We start from the raw sequence: 27,233 nt of genomic DNA, 5'->3' as shown, positions 1-27,233 counted from the left end.
GCAAGCACCCCTGTGACAGCCCATAGAAATAACTGTTGCTAGATTTCCTCAATTTCTGTTCATGCTGCACCACAGGACATTTGATAGAAACAAGGCAGAAAAGCTGACATTGTACAGCAATTGAGACATTTTTCTTCGTGTTCCTGCTGCCTGAACATTGTCACGAGCTAAAACCCATCAACAAGATAAAACCTCAGGAAAAATAAATTGCTCAAAACAGACACTGTGATATAGTTTACTAATAGAGCAGGCTGCATGCTGATGAAGTTGTAGCTTCATTGAATACCCCATGGCTATACTGATTTCCACCAGCACAAGAGGAGCAGCAGAAATAGATGAATACTGCATCAAAAAACCCCACACATAACGAAGGGAAGATGTGTTGAATAGGGTTTGTCTCATGCAAGAAGAAAAGAGAGGCTGGTAAAAACAACTTCATTGCCTTTAAGCACAATATATGTAATCAGATCCAGTGAAGCATCAGTGGAGGGACAGGGAAGACGCACAGAATTTCTCTGTACAAGCAGCTCTTCAGAACTTGCTATCAAATAGCCAAATAGTGAACATCAACTCACTGTGCACTTGGTTGAAAAGGGCTGCAGATCTAAGTATAAAAGCTCAGTTTAACATTCTTGCTCTGAAGACAAACATATCAAAAAGAATAATGCTCCACTCAAACAACATCCCAACACCATCACCTCAAGCAGTATTGCAGAAATGGCCAGTAATACAACCAAAATAACAAACCACCACCCCGAGGTAGCCCAATGAAGGATGCCGAGCCTCACGCCACACATCTCTCTGGAGATGCTTGCTTCATTGTGCTTACATCTGTGAGAGAAATTAAGGGAAGGACTACTTCTGTTATCCAATAATTAATTAAAAGTACTGAAGAATTTACAAACTCCTTGGAATTATCTTACCTATAAAATGCCAATGAACAGCTTCTTCCTGATGCAAATCTTGTTAATGAAGTATTAAACACAAGGACAGAGTCACTGTCACCTGTAGAAAAGTTTTATTCAACAACAAAATTGTTCTCAAAGTGTACCGTGTCATAGAAAAATATTTCTGAAACACCACATATTTCAATACAAGTATTTAAATTCAAGACAGGCTCTTCAGCAGAGAATCAAATATGCTGCAGTAATGTGCCAGTTACATACTTCCCTGCTACTTTTATATTCAAAGCAAAACACAGCAATCTGCTGTACAAACCAGCTTTCTAAGAGGTATAAGCAATAGATGAATAAGTCCATTTTGTTATTAAAAAATATAATCTCACTTCTACCTAAACATTAACATTTTGCTGCTCTCACAAAACATCAATACAGGTCTTTCAAAGGAACATGTGAAAAACAGAGACAGACAATCAACAGCTCAGATCTCAAATGAAGCCATAAGTTCAACTGCCTTCCAAATAACATTCACTTCCCCTGAAAAGCAAGATTTGCTTGCTCTTAACATACTGACATCCTAGTCAGTGTGAGGCAGGAGAATAACATCTGTCAGCCTCTAGAAAAAATAATTTAACAAACAAGGCTTTTTTCTTGAAGAATTGTTTGGTTTGATTTTGCAAGCTTCACCAAATCTCCCGAGGCACATGTTTTTCTCCACTGCATCAGTGGCCTGTTAAAGATACTGTAACAGTGGAAGACTAACCCCAACAGAAGATACAATCTTTCCATCTTAATGCAAAATGGGGCCAAGTTCACTACAGTTTCATTTCAAGAGATGACCCCTGAGAATCAAGTTCAACTACAGTTTATGCCTAACGCCCAGCAAATGAATTTGTAGTATATCTTCAGTATAAAAAGAAAAAAATTGAATGGCAAATGCAGCTGAAACTCCCAGAGATTAAAATGTTGCAGTAACTTTATGAAATATAAAGTCCCACAAATTTATGCTGTGGTGAGAAGACCAACACAACTGCTCCTAGAAGTGGTTAAACATCACACCACTAAGCCAATGACCCAAATCCCCCTCCCAATTAACATGTTTGAAGACTAACTCTATTTAATTTGAAATTTCCTCTTGCTACACCAATTACACTTTAAAACCTTTTTCCTGTGAAGTTTAAGCACACTGTCTTATTTGACACACAAAGTACTATTAAAAACAGCCCAGAGTAGAAAAAAAAATGTTTTTCTTTCTTCAGTATCAAGCACCTGGCAAGTAAATGGGAGGTGCCTGCAAAGCCTTAAAGGTTATTAAAGGCATTCCTCTTTTTCCCTGGGGATTTAAAACTCAGTTACTTTTACTCCTCTTCTTAAGCCTATAAAATTACATCATCTTTCCCCCTTTGATTTACAATGTTCAATATTTTTTCCGCATTGTTCCTCAATTTGCTAATGCACTATTAATTACAACTGCTGTTGGCTCAGTCAAAAGAAATAACGTGAGGAAGAGTCCAGTGTTACGTCTTGTTGCAAAACAGGACCATTATCTTCAGTTAATTACATTATTGTAGTATAATTTTATTTATTTGCAATTTATGATTTGTTTCCCCTTCACAGGTCTTTGACACAGCTCATCAAATCTTGAAGAAATTTACTAACAAACTGTCTTGGCAGAATCTCTACCAAAGTACTATGAGAGTATATTGGAAGTAAGAGCTTTCTATTTACATAATGTTTGTTAACTTCCCCACAAATACGATAGCATAAGTCTACAACACAAGGTCAGTTCCCTTCCTGGGCACTCGATGCTCTCCAAGCCCAAGGTAACTGCACAAAGAAGAGAACACCAACTTTCTTAATATAAGAAATGAGACTATATCAGGCCTGTTCCATTCAAGAGAAGATGACTGCAATTGTGTGAGCTCCCTCTTGTAAAATCCCTGCTCACAACCCATGAAACAACTGTACAACCAGACCCCATCTCTAGCACCTCATGCCTTCTCCCTCCCTAGAAAAACAGTGGGGTGGTTGTGTTCAGACAGACATTCACGTGTTTTAATTTGTCTGTTGCATCTTGCCCTGTCACTGAACACTACAGAAAAGAGCAGGCTCCCTCATCTACATTCACTCCTATTACATAGTTAAACAAACTGATAAGAACCACTCTGAACCTTCTCTCCTTTAGGTTGAACACACCCAGCTCTCTCAGCCACTTGTTGTATGAAAGACATTCTAGTTCCTTAATAATCTTCCTGGCCTTGCATGGGACTCTATTAAACCTGTTTCTATTTTATACTGAGAAATCCAGCACTGGACACACCAGTGACCTCACCAGCGCTGAGTGGGGAAGAAGGATCACATCCCTCAACCTGCTGTCAATGCTCTTCATACGGCATTCCAGGATACTGTTGGCTTTTTGTTTTTCTTGCTGACAGGGTGGATTGCTGACTCACGGTCATCTTGTCCACCAGGACCCCATGATCCTTCTGGACAAAGCTGTTTTCTAGCCTGGCAAATCCCAGCATTCACTGGTGCACTGGCCTGTAACTCCCTAGGCACAGCACTTTGCATTTCATCTTCTTGAGCTTCATGAGATTTCCCTCTGCTCAATTCTTCAGCCTGTCAAGGTCCCTCAGAACGGCAGCACAGCTATCTGGTATATCAGCCATTCCTCCCAGTTTTGTATCATCTGTAAATGTTCTGAGGGCATACTCCATCTAATCATTGGGTCATTAATGAAGATACTGACCAGCATTAGCCTCAGTACTGCTCCCTGCAGTACCAAGTCCAAGAGTGCCAACATGTGGAAAGACATTAGTCAGAGATGGAAAAAGCCAATGGGCTCAACTGCTTCAAATGCATGGACTGCAATTGCTTTTGCCACACAATATTTTTATGCCAGTGCACACATACATAAATACAACTGCAAAACAGTAGCACAAGGAAAGTTAACAGACTAAATTTCTTCTCAGGCTTTCTGCCCATTTTGTTACCAGAAAAAGTCCCGTAATTTCTTACCTGCAACAAATGACTGCTTTACAGGAGAGTGCCAAGTCCAGAAAGCTCTGCCTGACTTCAAATGAAAGGGCATACTTCAGTGTGTGGCCATCAATAATCAAAGCAATGTCATTTTCCTTGCCCAGCGACTCCCCCAGACTGGTACAATGTTGAGTCAGACAGGCTCTTGTTGCCTGAAGAATAAACAGAAAGAAATCATGTTTCTTCTTAATATAAGAAAGCTGCATCCAAACCATAGCACGGCATCTCTGGACTGTATAGCGGAGCACAATATACACGCACCCAAACTATCACTGACACACGTTAGTGTTTTAACAGGATCTCGTGCAGACAGTCTGTGTCACTAATCAGCAAGAGCTGCATCTGCTTGCCTAGGAACACATGCCTTGTTTCAGTGCAGATTTTGGCATCTCCACTGCATATACCTGCATGACACATGTGCCCACAGCAGTCGCGGCACATCCTTTTCAACTGCAGGGCAGGCACAATCTAATGTCTTTCATGGCTTTTGACACCACTCAAAGTATTGCTACGCATTCAAACAGTATTTGCTACCCTAAAAACATATTCAGTGACAGCTACTGCTGGGAAAAAAAACCAAATAAATCAAGTGTTCATGTTTCACTGTCATCCCAAATATTTCAACCTTTCTACCACAGTGAAAAAACACACTTCAAGCATTTTGTTCCATGCCCATGCAGGTTAGTTTAACCATCAGTTCCAGCTGAGTTAAACACTGTTAAATGGTTCAAGAAGTTGGTCATGATCTGAAGTGTACATGCACTTTTTGTCAGAGAAAGTCTTGACATACAGGACATAAGATGGCAGAACATGAAAAGCAAAGACTTCAGAGGTAGTCAAACATTGCTTTCAAGTGACAAATGATCATTAACTGCTGGATTGTATATTTTTTCCAGTTTTCCCCTTTGTTCAAAAAACAGTATCTGTGGCATACACAAAAATCACTCATTTCTGGTTTTAGCAAATCCTCACCCAGTTTCCACTCTAGTGTTCTCTCCATTCAAATGAAAAACAACCAAACAAAAAAAACCCACAAACCCAAAACAACCCACAAAAAGAAATGTGTGTGCCTCTGAGGGTCCAAACATCTCCCCCTCCTCCAGCTTTTCAGCTCTCACTTCCAAATTTCCCTTCTCTCCTTTCAAATACTGCTCCTTTTCCACCATGCAGCGCACCCAGGTTAACAGACATTTTAAAAAAACAAACAAAAAAAAAAAACCAAAAAAAACCCCAACCACCAACCAAAAACCAAGCAAATGAACAAATGAACAAACAAAACCCAGAAAAAACCTAAAGCAGAACAAACCCCAAACCACTAAGATAGCTAAAGTAGTGACTACACACCTGCTGGTCACGAGGAACAAATAACCTCAGTGAAGGCCAGCAGTGATGTAGAGTCTGCATTTTTCTCTCTCTACATTCAACGGAGAACAGGAGTTAGGGTTTTGCCCGTGGTTGAGGAAATCACCACAGATGCACAGAAACCTGCACACACGAGCCCCCCCCTTGCAAAAATGACAAAAGATCTATTTAAAGTTGCATCTCTTTCACAAAGACATCTGAGCCAAAAAGCTCCAGTGCTATACCACACTACTAAAATAGCAGGAAACAAGTTTACATTCCTAAAATACTTTCTTCAGTGATTTCTCCAGCATCCATCCATAACAGGAAGGGATGAGCAAAAAAACAACACAAACAGCTTCCTAATATTAGAGCTTCTTAATTTCATGATCTAAGCTACCACAAGGTGCTTCTGTGCCCTCCAAACAACAGAAAAGTTGTTGTAAATGAAGCAATGGAAAACTCAGCGGAGTTTCTCACTTCTTTCCCCTCACTCCTCACCACCTGGGTAGTGTTTTACCCTTTCTTAAGCACACTTTACCAGCAGGGTCATGATCTTGGCTGAGGGCCTCAGCTGCATGCTGCAGAACTCTGGCATGGGGCAGCCCCAGCCTCTCCTCACCAAGAACCCTGCAGCCCCCAACACCTTGCCACAGATACCCAGGACACCACTACAGTGCTCTGAGAAGCTGAGGTAAATCAATTCAGTATGTGAAACTACTGGAGACAGAGAGCTACTCTTCACCCTCCGGAATGAAGAGCCACTGCTTGTGACTTACAGTAGAAGACCTCTCCCATCGCCCTCCCTCCTACCTCCTCCTTCTCTTTTTCTTAATTCTATACTTCACTAAGACCACACTAACACAAGGTATATCACACTTACTAAAGGCCAAGCACCAATATAGTTACAGCTGCTCAGATGTTATACAACCTGTTGGTGCCCTCCAGCCTCTCAACAACCACGGTTCCATGAATTTTTTTTTACAAGTATTTCTATACAGGATTACATCCATGATGCTCAAATGCCCACGTTCATAAGATCACAGTAAAGGATTATTTTCTTTATCTTTTTTATTTCTAGCTCAAGTAAGAATCACTTTATTTCATTTAAAAAAACCCACTAGCTTCCCAAATTACTTAATTTTTAAAATGTTTTCCATGCATAATACTGAGTGAACTTGACTTCTGTCCAAACAGCCAGACACCACAGTACACCAAGCAGCAAGACCAAGCGTACTATCATGGCAAGAGGCTATAGATTTTTGCTTGCCTTGAAGCATGTTTCTCATACAAAACCTGATAAATATGTTCAAATCTAAAACGTGTCACAAAGCCACTAAACACGGCAGCACTTTCAGCCATCTGCAGCATAAAGTTCTGAAGTTTGCCTAGATCAGTTTTCATAAAACCAGTAAAATAAAAGCCGAAGATGGCTGCACTCCCATCAAACCAGTTCACAGCCACAGCCAAAAGCAACCAGGGGGGAGTGAGTGCAGAAACACAGCAAGCACATATTAGCAGAACCAGAAGACCCTCTGGGCCCCTATGGCTGGCATCAGTGACCTCCTGATCCAAGAGAAGGGTCTGTTATGGGAGAGCCCTTACCATCAGGAACTGTGGGAAACGGATTAGAATGCTACCAAGGGGAGAAAGGTAACCTCTCCTCTGGAGTAAAGCAGGATGCAGAACAGCATGTAGGCAAACAGGAAACTCCAAGAAACATTGGAGATGAAATGAATTTTGGCTGGTGAAGAAGCTGAGGACATGACAGCAAAGACAGCATTATGAGCAGAAGAGGAGGATCAGGTAGCAAGAATTACTTCCACACAAAGGGGAGAAAGAAGGGGAAGTTGCTTTGTAACTTATTTTCTCTCACCCCACTCATCAGTAAGGTAGTCAAAACAAATTCACTCTGATTCACTAAGAAACTAGCCCCAAACTGGAGGCAAATTTACAGATTAAGTTTATGAGTATGACAGAGCACACAATTAAGCCGTTTCAGACATAGATTACATTTCATACTTTCTTCATTGTAAGAATGACTACATCATTCCCTGCTTCCCTGTTAAACTGTGAGGGATTAGATTTAAGACTTCATGCAATGCTTTATTTACGCTGCACCTGAAAATCTAACACAAAGTAGATGGCTGCTTAAACCATTATAGACTGGTGCCAGGAAAACAAGGGCATGTCTTGGGGGAAGAAAGATGCTTTATCTAGTTCAACAGTACTATGCAGCAACATTTGCAGAAGTCCCAAGAAGGCTGGTATAAGGGATACATAGTTTGGGTAATGTCATCAAAAAAATCAATCCAAGAAACCTTGTGCCTGCAATCTTGGAGGAACTATTTTTATATTTCTTTACTGCTTCCTCTCAGCCTTGCTCAAATCTTTTTCTCTCAAATGCAGAATTCCCCCCTGTCCTCCAGAATCCATCCACAATACGGAAAGCTTCTCTGACTATGTGAAACCAAGGGAGACAATCCCTGCCCTTATTCCCTATATACCCCCTCCAGCACTTCAGCAGAAATGGCAACAGAAGACTTACAAAAGGCGATGTTTCTCATCAGATGACATCACTAGTTTCTCCATAGCTCATCATCATGGCTGTGCATAAGCTTCATCCAATTCTGGTCACTGAATTTACTCGTCTTACATACTGGATGTCACAGAATTAGTAACAGGGTTAATAGCCCAAAAAGCTAGAAATCAAGATTTACAAATCAAGTACCTCATTTAAACAGCATTTTGTAAAGCTCAATGTACTTGTCCACGTGGATGTTTAACTTACAAGCTAATCTACAGTAAGAGAGCACAAATTATTTCTGTTTCTTCCAACTATTTACAAATGCTGTTTCAAAAAAAAAAACCAAACTATTACTCCTGTAGGCCAGTGCAACTAAACAAAAAAGCCTAAATCTCATTGGGTATATAACAAAGACTTCCTAAGTAAGCAGAGGAACAAACATTTGGAAACCACAGGGAACTAGAACCTTCAGTGGGCAACTCACTACTGATAATCAGAGTAGAAATCTCTACTCTGATACCTAGCTTTTACTCTGTGTTTGACATCAAGGGGTAGGTTTCTTCTTTCAGTCACATCAAGCAAGAATAAATCAATCTTTTACTAGAACAAGTGTGATGGAGTGGAAATCAATAGCAGTCCTAAGTAAGTATCTAGATAAACTCAGACTGGTGGAATACCCCAGCCATTTTTACTGAGTACCCAATCAAGAGTAAACGGAAAGTTTGTCAGGAGTTCTGACAAAAATGGAATATTACAGAGAAAAATATCACAAGCACTTTGCTTATCCACAATCAATTTGATTTTCCCTCCCTCAAGACATTTAGACATCCAGCTGCTCTGGGGAAACCTGGAGAGATGCCTGCTAATCAGACCTTATTGTAATGGCCTATCAGATAAATTTCTACCAAATATTGAAAATACAGATACTGTTTTACTTGAAGGTCAGAAGGCACATCAACTGAAAAGGCCGTTGGTTTAGTAGCCCTGATTCAGTGGCCTACTCAAATAAACATGGACACTTCATTAACCAAGAAAGGATGTGCACGTTTAAGCTATGTGTTGAATCAGAGCAACACTATCAGTTCAATCGGGTCTTCACCAAGGGCTTAAGAACTCACACAAGACCAAGTGAATCAACACTTCAGAGCACAAACATTAGAAAAAAAAAGATTAATTAGATGCAAAAAGTCAACCAGAGATCAAACTGAGGATGCTAAGGAAATTAAGTGTTCCTTCATTTTTATTTTCCTTTTACACATTTTACATGGTTGGGGGGAGTTGATTCTATATATATATGAATAATTCTGCCTCTCACAAATGCATTTAAGAGTTAATGTTATGGTCTCTATGCTTGAGTTAAATTCAAAAAGACATGGTGGTATATTCCATAATAAACCTACTCCAACTGCTTTTCCTGTTTGCTTTCCCATTTCCATTTGAAGAAGTCACAACCACAAACCTTGAGCAGAGCACTTACTTGGAGTACTGTCCTAAAACAAGCTTTCAGATTTTATCGTTCTGTGTGTGCATAGTTTCCCTCAGAACACTGAGTAACATTATTCAGACAATCACCATAGCAAAATATAATCTGTTGACAGGCAAAAAATAAAAGCATCCTCAAGCAGAGTTTGTGTGGTCTTCTCTTGACTGCACTCTCAGGATCTTCAACAAACCTTTTAACAGCATATTTGTATATTCTCACTTTCTAAAGCACCACAAAAATACCCTGCTATGCCCAACTTTGTATTTAAATAACAAAACTAACAAATTTGGGGATTTCCCAGGCTACTACTTTGTAGTTTAACACAACAAAACCTAATAATTTTCACATGATGCTTAGAGTGAATGTGGAAGTCAATGCAATCAGAGCTCTGCTGACTTCACTGAAAACAAGAGTTGACTCCTAATTCTGTCATAACATTACTACACAGGCTATAACAAGACTGCAAGGGTTTTTTTTTTGTGTGTGTGTGTGTATGCATGCACACATGCACACCTTCGGGTGTTTGGGTTTATTTGGTTTGGGATTTTTGTTGTTTTTTCAACAGCAGCACAACATAAACCCCATTCCCTCCCACAATAGCTTGGGAAGTTTCAATGCTACAGCAAGAAATGTAGTGTGTAAGGCAATAAGTTATCTAGCACAGAACAAGAGTGTCAGATACTTGCCAAGGAAAAAAGTCAGTAGGACTTGCAAAAACTTTGGGTGTAGAGAACTTCAGCAGGATAACAGCCTACCCTGAATTTATTTTACAAGCCAATAGCCAGAGAAGAATTGGACAATTACTACAAGATAGTGAACTCAAAACCTCCTCTTCCCTTTTCTCCCCTGCTGCTCCCTGGAAAGGTTCACAAAGTCACTGAGATGATAGCAGGAGAAAAACGAAGCCTCATTTGGGCAGCAATTACACTCATGCTTCATTTTAAGCAGAGTGACATGTGGTACACAAGGCAAAAGGTCTTGGGAGAAAACTAAAGGGCAAGTAACATCACACATACAAGAAGAGCTCTTGAGCTGAAGAGATACTCACCCTTGAATCTGTGACATGAGACACACATACTCATTAAACCTAAATCTGCTTTGTGTTATAGCCCTCTTGGGCATCTATATTTCATGCAACTTTCTTACATAGTCTTCCCTCTATCTCAGAAGAGCCAAGATGTTCCTCACAGAACAAGCTCCCGCAGTTAAAGATATTAACTAACACATATTAGTTTTAACTGTAAGTGAATTCAACTGCATATACTACTTGTTGCTATATTCATCATGAATGGAGAAAGTACTGCTAGCTACAGAAGTCTAAAGACTTTTCCAAGTTAATTTCTTCCATCATCCTGTAATTGATTTCCCAACTAAGTCTGTGAGATGATTTAAGTTACACAATGTGCTAACTCATTGTTCTGAAGTACAATGAAAGCGCCAGCTCAACCTATTTTACCAAACCAATGATTAACTTCATGACTTCCTTTTTTTTCCTTCCTACATGTGGATAATGTGAATAATCATATGTAACAGTTCTTTTACTGTGCTGAAAAAAAAAGTGGTTTCAAGTCAAAATACTAGCCATGCCCCCTGCCTCCACCAGCATCTAACGAAGTCCTCCAAGAAGGACTTAAGAAAAGCAAGGACTTCACCACATAACCCCATTCAAGATAACACTTTTGCCAGCCCTACTTCATGGAAAAACTTCCACCGTATCTTAATTGCAACTTAGAAGCTTCACCACATGTTTGGTGAAGTCTTTCACTTCAAACTCTCTAGTTGCTCTACCTGAGGGATCTGTAAGGACATCTGGCAGAAGCAATTTACAAGAGAAAAGGGATAATGAACATGAAGGCAAGACAAACTGATGTTTAAACCAAAACTGGTGAAACACGATAGGAGTATTTAGTGCAACACTTGCTGGGCAGAAGCATAACTGAAGTACTTCCCACAATACATAGCACACGTGCAAGTGCTAGCCTTAGAACCTCTCTTAAAACCAAGTAAGAAGTATCAGTATTTCCATAACAGTTACTGGCTAATGCCAATCTTACAAGTTTTGCATCAAGCTACTACAAAAGCAAACAACTTGAGTTTCTGAAAGCAGACAGGAAACTTCTGAAGTCCAAGTTTTAAGCAAGGGTGCAAAGTACCCTGCCCCAAAGCCTAGTGAAGATGACTCTGTGTGCATAGAGTCACCTGCAAAATTTGCTGGTCAGGTTCCTCTGTTCCCCCTTTTTATGTGACTTCCTATAACTGACCTAACAGCACATTCTTTGACTGCTTCTGTGTACTTTGAGTTAAATTGTGGATGCAAAACCAAATTCAAACAGCAGTGTTTGCTAAGTGAAATGTGCCACCTGCTTACATAAAACTGATCCAAAAGCTATGGTTCATGGCCAATTACATGGAAATTCAAAACATGAGGAGATCTGGAAATGTCCAGTTATTAATATGAGGCTATGTATGGCCTAATACAATCAATAATACAATCAACTCTACAATAACATGAACATTATGTTCAACTCACAAAAATCTTCATTCAAGCATTTGCATACTTCCTCAACAACAAGGATGCTTTTAAGAGCATCCACAGAAGTACCCTGGCTTTCTTTTACCTTGAATCTTGTGTCACAATGCCAAAAAAATAAAATTCAAACTTGACAGCAGTATGGACATCAGTCTGAGCACCCAGCTACACAGCGCAACAGATGAGGCAGTAGGTGTTGCATGAAGTAGGCTATAGTCCTGTGCCATATTTGATTCCTTGCCTTCTGGGCTTTTTCAACATAGCATTCAACACTTAACTCACATTCAGCTTATGACCAGCCTCCTCCTTTTCTGCTCCCCATCTTGTGTTCACGTGGTTGAGCACTCCTGTGCAATAATGTGATCTTGTCTCTTTTTTTTTTTTCTATAGCTTCTTTTGGAAAAGGCAAGAATAAAGGACTAGAAAAGCAGGAATGTGTGATCAGGTTCTGAGTCATAAGAGACTTGGAAGTGTCTCAGAAGATGAGTGTATCTGAAGGAACAGTAATACTGGAACCTATGAGCTATGAGGTTACGGCACAAGAGCCAAGACAGAAATTAGACTAAAATGACTCCTAGAAAAGAAACTTATTTAACAACATATCTCAATAATGTGCAAAGAGACCAACTATGCAGATCCATATGGAAATCCATCGCCTGTAAGTTTCTCATAAAGCCAAAAGTAGAAACATTAGCAGTAAGGTTGTTCGCTAACTCACCAACAACAGCCCTATGCAGAGATGCATCTGGAAATTACACATTTCTGAAATCCAATTGTAAGAGTCCATTCATTCCTTAGCTTCAACAAGAAGAATAGAAAATAAGGACATTCTTCAGCTTCACAAGAAGAATAGAAAATAAGGACACTCCCCAGATCCAAAGCCAAGATAACCTTTGAAAACTGAAGACTCCAACTGAAAGTGCTTCACTTACCAAAAGAAATACTATTAGCATCTCATAGTTTAAGAAGTCTTGAATACTTTGAATGGACATCTCTCCTCATATTCCACCAGTACACACAAAACAACCTGGCAAACAGAAGATCAGATCCCACCTGCCCACCTTCAATTTACTCTTTTCCATAAGATCAAAATTGAACAACAAAAAAATAAGGCTCATCAATAGCTATTGCTCAGTATTACTGCGGCACTCAACCTGCGCCACATGGTGATTAAAAGTGATACAAAAAAGCCCACACTACCTGAGGACTCCAATAACAGTTCACACTGATAAGTGCTAACTTAAACTCATAAGTCTCAATGGATTACCACTTTGAAGCAATTCCCCAAAGAAAGATCGAAAGGTACAACAGCGTCCTATATTCCCTCTCTAATATAAAACAAGCACGACTTTGACAAAATTCAGCCTGAACTAGTCATAAGACATTTGATGCCAGATTCCTCTGACAGGAATGCCAAAACAGCTTAACATTCCCAAAGCCTGGTGAAAACAGGAGTGTGTATGAATAATAGCTGGGAAATAGTCTAGTATTAAACTATTTCTGCAGCTACCATAGAGGAAACCTGAATTTTCAAAATCATTCCCAACAAAATTCCTCACAAAGCTCCTGGAAGCTTCAATTTAACTTCGAGTGGTAAAAGTAGATAATCTTCTAAAAGATTATGGTTCATCTACTTTCCCACAAGAGCCAGTAGAAGTTAATCAAGCAACATCTACATTTCCTTTACAAAAATATTCAACAAGCTCAGATAACACAATTGCAGACAAACAATCCCAGCAATATTCCATCTGTGATCTCCTACCATGCCAAGAAAAACATCATATGGAGGAGCCAAGATATTAGATGGCCTCATTCAGATCATTTTCATAGCTTTGAATCTAACTTCAACCTGAAATTCTTTCGCAGTAAGCCAAGTAATAGAAAAAGTCTCTATGCAAAGCCCTTAACCTGCATAGCAAGTCTCAGGTTATCATACATGCAGACCAAACCTGCCTTCAAAAATTAGATAAACAGATCATATCAGTACTTCTATGTCTCCAGTGGCAGCTGAAAGTCCAGATGAATTGGACCATCAAAAGCTATAACAAGAGCTGTAGATAATTATACAAGGATGTTTTCAGTTCTGCAACAGACTGATTAGGCAGGATCCAGGGAACTTGGGAACTATGGAAGAAAATACACCCTAAAGGAACCTTTGTCCTGTCAGCAGTACATTTATCTCCAAGCATGTTCCACATAGTTTAAGAAAAATGAAACAGATCTTTTACAAGCTTTGTCTGATCACAGACAAGTCATCTCCAAATATGTCAGTCAGATATACCGTCTCAAATACATATCCTGTATCAAGTGTCGCTGGTAGTTCAAGATCACAGTACACAACAGCACCAAACAGCTGACTACTTGAAAACACAGTTAGGTGTTCAGGTCAAACTTCTTGCAGAATGCCAGATGGCTGCGTGATAAATTTGTAGCTCTTCATGAAGAAAAGCAGTGTCTTTATTAAGGAATATTTATCAAGAATATTTATCAAGTCCCCCTGCAACCCATGAGATGGGGGCTTAGGGGGAGAAGAACAGAAAGAGCCTTTTCCAAATTATGAGGTAAAACCAATCTGTTCAAGATTTCACTAAAAATTTATCTCTTGTCTTGCAGGTTAAGTATCAAGGCAGCATGTGCTGCCAGAAGTGGTGCCCCTAGCATTTTAGCCTATTGAAATAAGACATTCAATTGCCTGCATATTACATTTTCCTCAGATTAAAGAGGCACACACTGATTATAGGAGTGGCATCTTCAAAATGCCAATCTTTACTGCGAACCTTCACAAAAGAATGATTTTATTTTTTAAAATAAATAAATAAATAAAAGATTAAAGAAAAAAAAAGTTACAAAAGTCTCAACATTCTCAGCCCAAAGAAATGACATCCTAAGTAGTCATTCAGTGCAATATGGCTGTCAAAGGCAGGCACCCTTTAGAAAGTCATGAGCCTTTTGCAACCTTTCTTTGAGTTCTCAGAAGGCAAAGCCTGTAGCATAAGAAACAACTGCAGAAGCAACTGCAATCAAAAGGACAATTCATCATCAAATGTTCCTCAAAGGCTATGAACGACAACACATTTGTTCAGTTTAACATTATTCTAAAATATTTCTAACTTTAGCAAGAATCATACAAGAATCACAGAAAAATGCTTGCGTACCCTGGAAAGACCAAGGATTTCAAATAGTACAGCTAATATCCTGTTCTCATCACACTAGGAACAGGATTGGGTTTACTTTTTTAATTTTAATTTACTCCAGAAATGCTCTACATTGGACAATCTCTCCACTGCTCTCCATACATTTCATATTTGACCACAGAACAGTTTATGGTATACATAAGATAGTTTATATACCGTAGTACAGAAAAGGCAAGAAAGAAATGCTTGTTCTGGGCACTAACACATCTGTGTAATTATTAAAAGCAACTGTACTTTGCCAAGAGGAAGCAGTCTGTTAGTTTTGCTAACAAGCTAGAATGCCTCAGTGTCTTTATATTTTGATGTTTTAGCTTTATTAAATTCATTCCACAGAACCGGCTTTTTGTTTTATTTCCTTCTACTTTTGTCAATCAAGTCCCAGTTGTTTTTTCTTTTCAACAGTCAAGTTGTTCTGGAGTGGGAACAAGCTCTTATTTAGACCTCCAAGGAAATGAAGTTTCTACTAAGCAATTTCCCAAGGATAAAAGCCAACCTTTAAGCAAACTGAATAAATCTTCAGATGAAGAAGATACCACAACTTGTTAGTGTTTTAACCCCATGCTTCTGTGTTTTAAGTTGCGAGTACACTCAGATGCCCACAAACCAAGGAGAATTCAGCCAAGAAAATGACACTGCCGTGTGGACATACAAGTCTGCCTTTAATTTACTCCCAGAAAAAGTGTTATTTTTCTCATTATATGCATGTAGGGTGCTTTAATGACCCAGATTTCAGCTAGACATCCTGGCCTTTTCATATGTCTGTAGGTGTGTATCTGTAAGCGTACATTAAGAAAAAACAAACTAAACAGTGTGATGTGTATGTATATTATCACTATTAAACCACCTTGGTTGATATGTATAAAGTCTAATCTCATTGAATCGCGATAGTTATATAGCTTTTCCTGAAAGAGACACAGGAAGAACAGCAGCAACATAGCCAAGACTATACTGAAAGAGTTTTACCATTGCTAGCAAGTAAGGAATCCATGTTTATTGATGTATAAAGGACTGAATGCTAGCCACAGTGAAATATAGACTGGCTGACAGAACACATCCTTCCTCCAAAATAATGCTGTACCCAGGGAAATTGAGCAAATAAACACAGTGTTGAGCAAATTGATTTGTACAAGACAGGATTACCTCAACATGATTTTCTCATGCTACAGTATCTTGCCAGCACAGACACAAGCATATTCCAAAGCAAGTGTTCATTATGAAAAATCATTTGGTATTTTTAAGTCTATTACATCACTAGTCCTGAAAATAAAATAAAATAAAAAAAATATTTTACCTTTTCATATAAGGTAACATCAATGTGCAAGACATCAAAATAAAGTTGGAAGGACAGAATTTTTCCTCTCTACAGACTAATAAAAAACCTTCTCAGCTTCCTCTCCAAAACCCACTTGGAAAAAAAGAAAACAAAACACCACTATTAGCATCTGTGTAGTTAATAGCTCAGTTGCATGCTAGTGTAAGTAACAGAGGCCATACCACTGTCAGAGTTCATAGCCAAAGTTATTCCAGTACTTAAGTAAAAGGAAACTGCTTTGAGCATTAAGCCAAACAGCAAACTGTAAACTCAAAGCTACTCAAGACAGTTATACACATGCAACAAGCCAACCTGCCATATTAGTCTTCCTTTCAAGTGCTTATGTACTATCAAATCTGTTTCTCTAAGTGAAGCTGAGAAAGTTCCAGAGTGGCTGATTAGTACAGGCAAGCTCTGTAATAAATCTGGCCTTTAAGAAGCAGACTGCTTTTATCCCAAGTTGTTTTTTTCAAGCCCTGGTTTTGATTTAGACACAATACAGGTATTGAACAGAAATACGAGAGAACTTGCAGTTCTTGAAATACCCTTCGAGATTTTACTTCTACCTTTAAAGCATGACAAGCATCAGAAGTTACTCACGCTCCTTGGACTATATATTTTCCCTTTTCACCCATGGCTGACTAGGCAATAAAGCAACACAAAGGTGTTTTCAGATGGATCCGATACAAACTGTACTCCAACGGCCTTACCTCTTTCCCAACAGCCTGTTGAAATGGGAAACATGCACATTTGTTGACTGTTCCCATCCAACTGGGATTGTTGTAGGTACTCCTGAGCTCATTTACAGTCCCAGAGCATCACTTTGACTCATTAAAGAATTAGTCTGGGCTTCTTGCCATTTGACAGCTGCCCAAGAGTAAGCAGGGTGCAACAGTCTACCCTGGGCACTTCGTTCCTGGCCTCAGTCCCACATGTGCCCTCTCAGGGCTTCTAATAAAACAGAGCACAGCAAGCAGACAGCATTCTCCTGCCTTAACTGCAAAGATAACACACAAGTCCAACAATGCTTGTGTTTAAGATAAAACAGTGCCCAAATTGCCCCACAAAGGCAGGTGGAAGCTGAGAACACCCTGAGCAAAGACAACTCTATGTATGCCCTGAAGGACAGGAGATTGGACCTGGGAAAACACAGACTGTCCTAGGAAGTAGAGATGGAAAAGCTGGAACAGCAAAGATGCAGGACACTGGATTTTCCTTCATACCCCAAAACTAGAATAGGTCTATAGCTCAACATTCAAGAAGACAGTAACAGAACTAAAAATGGTTACCTTGGATTAGTTTTTTTGAAACCATGAATTACAGAGGCATACACCGGGGAAGAGAAACTATTGCACTAAACAAGCAAGATGCTAGGAAACATTCTTGCTACATCAGCAGAGATCTTTACTATCTGGACACTTGCTAGATCTATAGGCTCAAATAACTAATTCAGTAATCTAAGGGAAGTGACAGGAGAGCTATCAAAATACTGACACTGGCAAAGCACAAGCAAGCTGTCTTGGAGCAACCGATCTTATTCAACTGGCAGCACATGGGAGTAACAGCAAAGAGGACATGGCACAGATCTGAGTCCCCCCTTCTGCCTCCTGCCAGCTGAAGTCAATAAACACTTTAAATGGGGCAATGAATTCTGGCAAGAATCAGAAATACCCAAATTAATGAAGTCTATCACAACAATTTTTCAGACTGTATGCAAGACCCCTGAAACTCACAGGGATGCTGAGCCCCCAGTTACCCCAAGACTCATGGTTATGCATTCCTCCCAAAGCTTATTGCATTATCTGACAAGATGACTATGTTCATCCAGTAAAAAAAACTCCTATACAAACGCACAATTTCAGATGGCAGCACCACAGTTTCTAAGCTCTAATTCTAGTGTAGCATACAGTTAAGGTAAGAATATGCATAACTATAAGAACAAAATATTCATTCTTGTATCAAACAAACTACCTTTCTGACTACGTGACCAATCATGTGGGAATTAGGGATTTTGACACAATGACTTTGGACACTGAAATTAGTTAGAGCAGAACAGCACCTTTTGGAAGACACTGGCAGAGTTGAAAACAAAGCCTCTACTTTTAAATAATATGTGGCAGGAATAATCCTGAGCTTAGCGAGTGCTCCTTATTGCTACAAATACATCTGTACTTCCCTGCTCTGAGCTTCCTTCAGGCCCTAGTTAACCTTTGCACATAAAGCATGAGGTGCTCCAAAAATGCTTAACAGCAAAGAAGATTGCATACAGCCATTTGTATCGTGAATCCAAATTCAAGACTACTGAAACTGCATTTATGAAGCAGTAGGCATGGTCTTACAACCTCACTGGCAATTTTTCCAGCACAATATATTTCTATTCACTGTCTTACTGGAATATAGACACCACCACCACCCCATTTTAGTCCATGTAATTCCGCCTACTTAGGCCTTAAAATATGCAGTCCACTTCAGTCCGTATTAACACCAGCACACATACGTTACAAAGTTCCTCCACTTAAAAGTTAGAATACTGATGACAGCAATACTGACAGTATGTACATTAATAGCACAAAATCCCAACTAGGAACAAGGCTACTCTGCAGTATGGTTGAAAGGCAGAGGTAATCCAAGACTTAATGTTCACTAAGTGGGCAATACATAGGTACCCTGCCTGTCCAGTGATCTAAGTTCGCAGTGCAGAGATTAAGGCAGTATGAGTAGGAGTGCTTCATCTCTTGTAGAGCAAGACGTGCTAGATGCCTGCTTGGTCCTACCACTGGTGACCACCATTCACTTTAAGATGCATTTTGAATAATATTTAGCTTGCTCTTGGGAGATTAGTAATCCTAGTACACTTCTATACAACAGCTACAGCAACAACTTTTTACTTCCTTGAGCACAGTACTCAGTATGTTGACAAACAGGAACAACTTATTCTTGGCAAACATACTTTGACTTTTTTTTTTTTTTTTTGCCATAAAAGTCCTTCCAATTTGCAGATTTCCTCATTGAAGGTTCAGGTGGCTCCTGGGCACTGGACAAACCATGAGTCAAACAACCTGTCACAAGGTCTATTTTATTTACAACCTCAAGTAGCTAAATCATTCCTATTTCTTAGCTTCCCATATTTCCCTTCTAAAAAATCCACAGCCAACCAAATGAACTAAACAACCACCTGCTCCCTTTTCTTCCTCCAACACCAGCACACTGGATTTCTCCACCATTCTTACTTAACTTCTCCAAAACACTGCCCACCTACAATAAAAATACCAATAAAACTGCTAATGGCAGGTAATCAACCAGAGAGGAAAGAGCAGCTTCTTCAAGCTACTCTATACCCTGCCAGGCCCCCCAGATAACATTCTGCCCCCTTCGTCTGTTACAGACTTGTTTATTCCTTGCAGATTCAAAAGCAACAACACACATAACAACTGACATCCTTCTGTTGGCAATTGCCACAGCTAGAAATGACTGCACAGCATAATGCATATAGAGACCATAGGGCAGACTTTACATAGATGCTGTTCCTGTTTGACTACGTAATGCATTATAAACTAGTGATATGCAATGGTATTTCAGGTAAGCTTGGAAGCATCTTGGCATCCAAAACCAGCAGAGCTTTAACATGGCTGATCTTCATTCCAAAAACTTAGGAAAATATTCTATTCCCATATATAGTTGGTGCAAATTGACATCTCCCTGACACCCACAGGCTGCTGCACTGCCCATCGGCTGACTGATTTTGGCTAATTCTAGCAACAACTGGAAAAAAAAAAAAATCTTATTGATGCTGCATAACTGTTGTCCAGCAAAAACACTGGTACCCAACTCAACTGAGAAGCTGGACACACCATCTGGTGTGCTTTCATCCTGATAGATGCCTGTATGCTTACCTTTCTTTTTTTAAGCCAAGAATGTAAAGATACTGTGCAAGAAAGCTCCAGGCAAACTTCTCTTTCTAGTCAAATAAACACCATTCCCTGAAGTGAACACTTACTTTCAAAGACCTTTTTCTCGAAGACTTTCAAAACCACACCATTTAGTTCCCTATCAGCTTACCCCATGTGTACATCTGAAATTTTTATTAAAGTTTATCTAACAAATACGATACCCCCTTTAATTACTAAAAATAATTTTAATAAGAAAACTCCAGAAAATCATCAAGATCATGTTTCTTTTTTAAAATTAAACCACCAGAGTAATTTCCCTAAAGATTTAGTTGTACAATAGATTTATTTTATTAATATTTACTAAACCTATTAACTCTGTCTACTGAACTGTAGAGTTGGTCTGTCTCACTCTGGCTAGAAGTTTAAATCCCTGGAGAACTTGATAATATTAAACCTAATACGGACAGAGCAATTAAGTTTTAATAACTTGAAAAGAAAGTTAAAGTTTTCAAAAAAATTAGCTAGTTAATTTTTGACCCCATCTCCTCTTCCCTTATGTCACTTACAGATAAGTTGGGAAATATTAATTCTATAATGAACATATAATTATTACCATACCAACCTACATTTTATGAAGCCCCTGGTTTTATTCCACCCCATTTTCCCAGACTTCTACAGATGACCAAAATCCACATCCAAAAGCATATGCTTTGCCGACCTTTTTCCCCACTGAGAACACAGAATTCTTGAAGCCAGACAACTTAGGTTACCATTAGCCACAGAAATGGTCCCCAGTTGTACTGTAGAATTTGATACCATGTCTTCTTACAAATAGCTGTATCTTATTATTTCACTGAATTCTATACTTTAGGTTCAACAACTTAAATTAATAACAGACCTCAAAATCCTCCATCTTCCAAAACAAAGGAAAGCTTCTTTGTGATGTGTCAGCTTTGCTGGACACCAAAAATGGACAAAGGTTTTATGTCTTTCAGTGCAATTTGGATAATATAGTTAATCCATTACCAATATGATGGTAGTGGGTCACTTTCTATTTTTGAGCATCACAGCAGATCAGAATTGCATACCAAACACAGGCAGTACCTATTAGGCTAAATAGGAAGTGAGTGCTTAAATCTAGAAAGTCTGTATGAGCATCAATTTCTACCCTACAGTCACTGTTAAATGAGCCAGCAGGTTCCCCAAATTAGCATATTCCACAGCTGAACAGTTCTTGCCTCAGGGATAATACTTGCTTCCGAGGATTTATCTAAGGGATGTAAATGCCCTAGGGCCATACTTCAAACAAGAGCGACATGCTGGTAGACTGAACTAACATCCAGGTTACCCTTCTAGGACTAAGACGTTACTTACTTTTATTGTTCCAGATAAAAAGTAAGAAAAAGTAAAACCACCTTGTATTGAACAACACTCTTTACCTGACCAGAAAGGAGCACCAAAAGATCCGAAGACAACACTCATGGAACAAACACACTAGCAAAATGACAGGCTAGATAACCAGGCTTTCGTTTGGATTTCTGAGGTTTTTGTACATGAATTGCCATACTGGCATGTATTTTCCCATAAAACTTTTCATCAAAGAAGCACCAGGTGATGTACTCCCTTCATACCAGAACAGCCACTAGTTCCATGTAGACGGGCACATTAAACACTGAAGTTACAGCAAAAATCAGCTTTAATTAAGGAAAATATAATAATCCATTAATTACATGAAAGCTATTGAAAAAAACCAAAACAAAAAAAGCTTGCAAACTTCAATTCAAGGTGAGAAACTGCCAAATGTGCTTCTCAAAACAGGTTTTCAAGAAAAGCAAGAGACCTGCATTAAAATAACTCCCAAAGGAATGGGAATGTGTGGTGTGAAGTAACCACACATGCTACAAGCGCCTTGTATTCTTCATCTCAGCCAGCAGCAGCTGTCAATAGTTAACAATTTCAGTGATCAAAACAGTCCTTTAAGAGTTGTCACTTCTGTGGCATTCACACTATCATTTGGACAAAATTTGCACCCATATCTAGTATCAGCAGTGCTCCAAAAGGGAGAGTAAGGTTTGAGCTTGCTTTTTGCCTTTTTTTTTAAATATGTTTAAATATTTCAGGGCTGTGTTTGAGGAATTCCCCATCATTTCAACAGCATTATCTCAGAGTCAATGGCAGGAGGGCATGGTTCAGTTTCTTTCGAGTCCTTAAGAGCTGTTGCCCATAAAAAGTAAGGGCTATTCAAACTGAGCTCACAATCAACAGTTTTGTTCTCACTACTAGGATGCAGTAACAAATTATGAGGAGAGATGGTACAGCCCAGGTTGTTGTGGGTCACTGTATTTCCAGGATATATGCCATGGTAAAGACAGAGTAATCATTATACATCACTTCTTTTTTATTCTTGTGAGTTCCTCATGGTTCAATGTCACAGCACGTACCAAATAATTTCATAAATACTAGTGCAGCTTACAACAGATTTACTTATACATAATTTATTTGTCATCTAGTTTATGGACCCTACGGTACTTGACTACTACAATAGCTGTACTTAACAGCAAAACATTTACCCACAGAATTCTCTAAGTAACTCAGCAAGCTGCTACATTACTTTTTTTTAGTTAGCAGCAAAGCAAAAAACCAGAGTTATTTATGCAATATGATCTTTGGGTTTAAGGAGAGCCCATTCAAAACTAAACCTAAGTTTCTCCCAATGACACAGCTTGCTCATAACAAGCTAGTAATATACTCCTTGACAAAGGGGATAATGGCAGTGGTCTAATCTGCCATAGGAAGACATCATCACAACATGACTATACCATAGGCTTCTTGTTTGAAAGTTTGATTGGGTTTTAAATGTCAAGCTTTAACCCTGCTCCCATAAGGCTACCAGGGTCAAATAAACAGACTATCTTACAAATGCTTATTTGAGCAAATAGCAAGGATGCACAAGAGATGCCTTGACATATGGAAACACTCAGCTTTTGCAAGAATGTTTTCTTCTATCAAACCAAAGGCAAACTGCAAAGTCTAAACTCTATGACAGCTCCAGTATATGCATAAATTTGAGATTTATGGAGGGGGAAGGAAGGAAAGGAAGTGAAAAGGTTGGAAAACTACCAATTCAGAACACAAATTGTTTATGTTCCCCACAGCTAGCTTTGCCACACAAATACCCTATCACAAGATGTTTGTAATGCTGCATTGAGAGAAACGCTAGCAAAAAAGCCCATGACGTAGAAGGAAAAAAAAGTTCAAGCATTCCCAGAGAAGACTTTAAGCCTGCTTAGAACACTGGTTATGATAATTTTAGGGTTTGGGAATTACTTGAAAATGCAACATATCTAAAACAGTTTTGTTCTGAAATTATGAGGAGAAGAAGATGGCACTCACTACGTCATTTCAATCAGCTTGTCTTCTCTAAAACCCCCTTTCTAAATATGAAATGAAAAACAGACCCTCTAGCATCACTACCTCAGTTAAATGACTGGAGTTACATATGTAAAAACACCTTGGAACATGCTTCAGTAAAAATAAACATATATCATTGTGGCAAAGGCACATAAAAGCCCTAGAAGTTTCTAAAAGACTGCTCTAATCAGTTCTGCTCTATGCAGAAGGTTAAGCAGAAGGAATAGATACATATGCAGGTATTAAGTTCATACAGCTAAAGGTTGCTTAATTCTAGTTTCTGACAGACCAATCAGCCTACAAAAATTCAGCGGGAGCTTTTCTAGCTTCAACCAAATGCAAAGCATATTTTTACTTAATTCTCATATGAAGAGAATTTATTCCTTTATGTGACTGATAAGCAGGCTTAGAATTAAGCTTCAACTACAAAAATTATTATAATTATTAAGAAGAAGGAATTAATCTTCAGAAAAAGGTTTAACAGAGTAGTATGCTAGTATTATAGGAACCACAAAATTAAGACCCCAGATCTATCTTTGTTTTCTGAAGATGTGATCAAGACAGTCTAATTCTCACCCTGAAGCAGAAGCGCTCTGCTATCTTCATTAAGGTAACAGTGCCGCTGAATAACTACTACTGTTTTAGATTGGCTCTGCACCAAGAAAGGAAGACTGCTTATGCTCAAAAACCCACAAACTTGCATGAACAAGGACTCCCCCTCCCCTCCAATGAAAGCAGAGGAATTGCATATGAAAATAAGTATCTTGAGAGAAAATATTTAGTTCTTCCCCTAAGTACAAAAGAAATCTGGATTGTTCCTACAGATGTAGGCATTAGTCATGTCAATCAAGATCAGTATCCATAACTCATGTACCTACAGATCAGATACCCGCTTACTCTTATTCCCTTAAAAAGCATACCACCATACTTTAACATAAACAAAAATTGCCTTTCATGGGTAGCTTCTCATTTAACAACGCCCTGCTTTCACTTCATTATGCATCCCTATGTTTCCACAGTCTCTTGCACTTATTAAAAATATTTATCAGTATGCTGAAGAGAATCCCATCTACAATGCAAACACTTCACCATCCAGCTGAAGCCATTATTATATTGGTACTTACACAACAGAAAACAGATCTGGATAGCTCTCAGGGATCATTTACTGAGAGATAAGCCTTCACGTACGTGAAGACCATTAACAATTTGAAGAGAATGTGTTTTTCCCAGTTTCCTTTAACATATGATAATTCTTACAAATGAAACAGCAAATTTTAAATGGAATTCAGGGCACACAAACGCTTCTTTCCATTTTTATGTAATATGATCTACTCCATTCTATAGCACGGACAAGGCAATAGCAGGATGAGCCCCCAGCTGCTAAAATACCTGCAGCCTAAGGCTACAAGACCCCTTCTCAGTCTTGACAAACATGATCACTATCAACAAACGAAGGGAAAATTAACTCACAAAAGAGTGTTTGGCTTTTTAATAGCCCTTGCCAGTCCTCTCAGTTTCCAGCTATGGAAAAAAAGAGTTATTTAGAAACCTGGTCTTCAGACTCCTATAGGTCCTTGCATTCCTTCAGGTCCAAGTGCCTCCACTTCATCCAAACTAATTATCATAGTGCCAGAAAACACTAATAAGAAAGAAAACAGGGCCACAGATAAGGAAAAACAGTCATTAATGAATACTGAAAAGGGAAAGCAGGATGAAACAAAAACACCAGCCCAAATCATTCACCACTCACAGCTCAAACCTATTAGTATCACTTCCTGACAAAATGGTAATCTAATACTTAAGTTACACAGTCCTGTGTGTACTTAAACCTACAAGTCCAGGTAACACCTATATTCTTTCATTTGTAATTCTACTCAGTATGCTCAAATCAAAGCAGCTTTTCACATGAAGAGCTGTGTTATTTTCCACATCCATACAACTAACTTTCTATGCAGATTATCAAATACCTGGAGTTATGAAAGATTCTATTTGTTCCTCAAAAAACCCAGAAAAAACACTAAATCCCTTTGGTAGAATGTTTTTGATGATTTATCTGATTACTAGACACTGCTCCTTGTATAACTACCTATTAACTAAATGTCTGTTTCTAGATTAAGAAAAACAAATTTGAGCAAGAAGAATCTGATACACCAAAGAAACGTATTCTTTCCATAGTTTTTCCTAATTTCCCAATTCTTTTGCAAATTCCAGTACTACACAGAAGAGCTGATTGCAGCTCCAAGCTGACTGGTAATTGAAGTGTTTTATTAGCCACAAGACCCCAGAGGAGCATCACAGATGCCTCTCTGAAGGAAAGGTGACGGTTGGCTAAAACTGAACCTGCCCACATTGATCAGTTTTCCAGAATAGTGGCTTTGCCTGAAATCATTTGGCATACAATAGCAGGGGAGGGGGGGGGAAATAAATAATCCCAATTTCATCTGTACTGCAAGATGTAACCTTCAAAGCATGTATGATGCACTAGCAGTACAGGATTTGTCCTTGTCTTCCCAGCAGTTATTTGTACACTTTGCTATCTTTTAGTAGGACTAAAGTACACAATACCAATGCTTTGGAGCTCCCAGTAGTAAGTAACTACTACTACAGGTTTAGTATGAAAAGCCAACAGTAATTTTACCCCCATTCTTTAGGAGCAATCAGCATGGCATCAGCAACAAGGCCCAAACATCCTTTCTTTCAAAAACAAGAAAAACAGGATCCAAAATGCAACACCTTCAAAGTTTCTCAAAGCTTCACAGGCACTGTCTTCTGGAGTTGTGCTTAGTAACTTGAAATATGGATTTATATAAAACAATTCATACTGTGTATGCTAAAGAAATCCCTGTAGTGAGGCTAATACTTTTCTATTGAAGCCATAATCCTACACAAATCTTTTTTCCTGGTTAGTATGGTACAGGAGATGCATTTGGAACCATATTCTTTGCTTGAAGACAGAAAGACTGACATTGACAGTCTATTTAGTTTTAACAGCCTACTCCTCAGGTTTTTCTCCTTGCACAGATCATCTGAGTTTTCCCAACGGCTATTAGAAAAAGCTTTAGGCAGCAACCCAAGAAAACCCGCTTGTTTCTGGCATATGGGTAAAACCAGGGAAGAGATCAGAGCTCTACTTCTTAAAAAATCCAGAGCAGTTTAGCTGCATGATTCCCAGATAATCCCAGATCTATAGATCTATCAATATTTACATACAATGAGTATTGGTGCCAGATGAAAATCTCCTTATTAGATTTTTTTTTAAACTCTGTTCACCACTGTGGGAAGGAAATGCGCACACAAGAATGTAGGTCATGAAAGTCACTGGATAAATCCAATAGTTTTATCATGCTTAACAGATTTTCTCTGCAGGTTATAGAACATTCATAGTAACACTACCCTACCAAATCGCAAAAATAAGACCACAAAATAATCAAGTTTTCCAGGCCCTCACTCTTAACTGGAATATAAAACTAACTGTATGTACAGCTTCCCTGCAGGTACGAAAACCCAGTTTGAGAAGCCAAGACACAGACGGCAGACAACAAATTAACAGTGTGAAGTTTTGGTTGTTTAATAATACTACATAATACCATGGTAGCACAAACAGGTT

At 38.9% G+C, this 27,233-nt stretch overlaps 1 protein-coding gene across 1 annotated transcript in view; it reads right to left on the bottom strand.

Annotated features, from left to right (window-relative positions):
* Positions 1-27,233, bottom strand: part of ATP8A2 (ATPase phospholipid transporting 8A2) — a gene marked incomplete at both ends in the record, with an annotated part of 130,680 nt that overhangs the window by 51,690 nt on the left and 51,757 nt on the right. The window contains one exon of the mRNA XM_080613560.1: positions 3,918-4,090. Within this exon, the coding sequence (XP_080469686.1) occupies positions 3,918-4,090 (173 nt within the window). The remainder of the gene's footprint in view (positions 1-3,917; positions 4,091-27,233) is intronic.

The sequence above is a fragment of the Psittacula echo genome, assembly GCF_963264785.1.
Source record: "Psittacula echo genome assembly, chromosome: 3".
Taxonomy (NCBI): Eukaryota; Metazoa; Chordata; class Aves; order Psittaciformes; family Psittacidae; genus Psittacula; species Psittacula echo.
This window is presented reverse-complemented; position numbering and strand designations above follow the sequence as displayed.